Below are 1,302 nucleotides of genomic sequence, written 5' to 3' on the forward strand. Positions count from 1 at the left end.
GTTTTTGTCTTTTAGGAGAATGAAGGTTAAGGAATTTGAAGAACACTGGACAAATGAGACAACTGAAGAAAAGGGACAAATCATCTATCCTAAGAAACAGAGTGAAATGGCGTATGGGTATGTTATCTAAAAAATTTTATGTCTTCCTAAATGTTTGTTTCTGCTTTTCTTTAAAGATTTAACACTATTTAACTTTTTTTTTTTTTTAGACTTAAGGTATGATCATTTATTTGTTACCCTTAAAGACTTATTTTTGACTGGACTCAGACTTAGAAGTAGAAGCTCTCAGAGAGGACAGCCTACGTCTCTTGGCGATCTGTTCCTGGCACTTTTCTTTGGCTTCCTTCATTCTCTTGGCCAAAAGTTTAGCATATTCTGCAGCCTCCTCCTTGTTTTTCTTGGTTCGTTGTTTCTTTAGAGCAATACGACGGCGTTTGTGTTGCAGGACACGTGGAGTAACAAGACGCTGAATCTTGGGCGCTTTGGTCCTGGGCTTCTTACCTTCTTTGTTTAACGGCTTTCTGACCACGTATTGGCGGACATCATCTTCTTTAGAGAGATTAAAAAGCTTTCGGATTCTGCTGGCTCTTTTAGGTCCCAACCAACGAGGCACAGTAGTATCTGTCAGTCCAGGAATATCCTTCTCTCCTTTCTTTACAATAACCAAGTTGAGAACACTGAGATTGGCATCCACGATGCATCCTCGAACAGACTTGCGCTTCCTTTCTCCGGTTCTCCTTGGTCTATAACAAGAATGCCCCTTACTCAACAGCAGGCGCACTCTGCCGTGGGTCAACACGCCTTGCTTCATGGGAAAACCTTGTTTGTCATTCCCGCCACTGATTCGGACCATGTAGCCCTTCCACTCTTCGCCCAGGGCGTCGGCAGCCACCTCTGTGGCCATGTGCTTCTCGTAGAACATGCGAAGCTTGCGCTCATCGTCCACTTCGATGAGCTTCTGACAGCCGGTGGCGGGGAAGGAGATATTCAGCTTCATCTTGACACGGCCGACCGCCTAGGAGGCGCCACGAAAAAGAGCTATTTAACTTCTAATAGTCCCAGTTCAATTAAAATTTAAAGCTGACTTTGGAGTTGGAGAATGGCTCTCTCCTTCTTTAAACTCAAGCATGTTGTTAAAAGGAAAATGCAAACTCCCTGTATCATGCCAGAAGAAAAGAGCCATCTTCTGCTATGGGACAGGAGAAAAGCCAAATTAATTAAGGGACTATTCTATTACGAATCTCAACTCTTTGATTCTATTCTGATTCTTTAAACTTTTCTTAAAGTATGAATTTTATATCA

The 1,302-nt window shown here is 42.5% G+C and overlaps 1 protein-coding gene across 1 annotated transcript; it reads right to left on the reverse strand.

Moving 5' to 3' along the window:
- Positions 1–232: 232 nt before the first annotated feature.
- Positions 233–1,034, reverse strand: LOC128116352 (40S ribosomal protein S6-like). Its single transcript, XM_052747530.1, has one exon. It carries the CDS (start codon positions 995–997, stop codon positions 248–250), a length of 750 nt encoding a protein of 249 aa, XP_052603490.1. The 5' UTR covers positions 998–1,034; the 3' UTR covers positions 233–247.
- Between the last annotated feature and the right edge of the window lie 268 nt (positions 1,035–1,302).

The sequence above is a fragment of the Peromyscus californicus genome, unplaced genomic scaffold (assembly GCF_007827085.1).
Source record: "Peromyscus californicus insignis strain IS unplaced genomic scaffold, ASM782708v3 Scaffold_10__1_contigs__length_136768540, whole genome shotgun sequence".
Taxonomy (NCBI): Eukaryota; Metazoa; Chordata; class Mammalia; order Rodentia; family Cricetidae; genus Peromyscus; species Peromyscus californicus.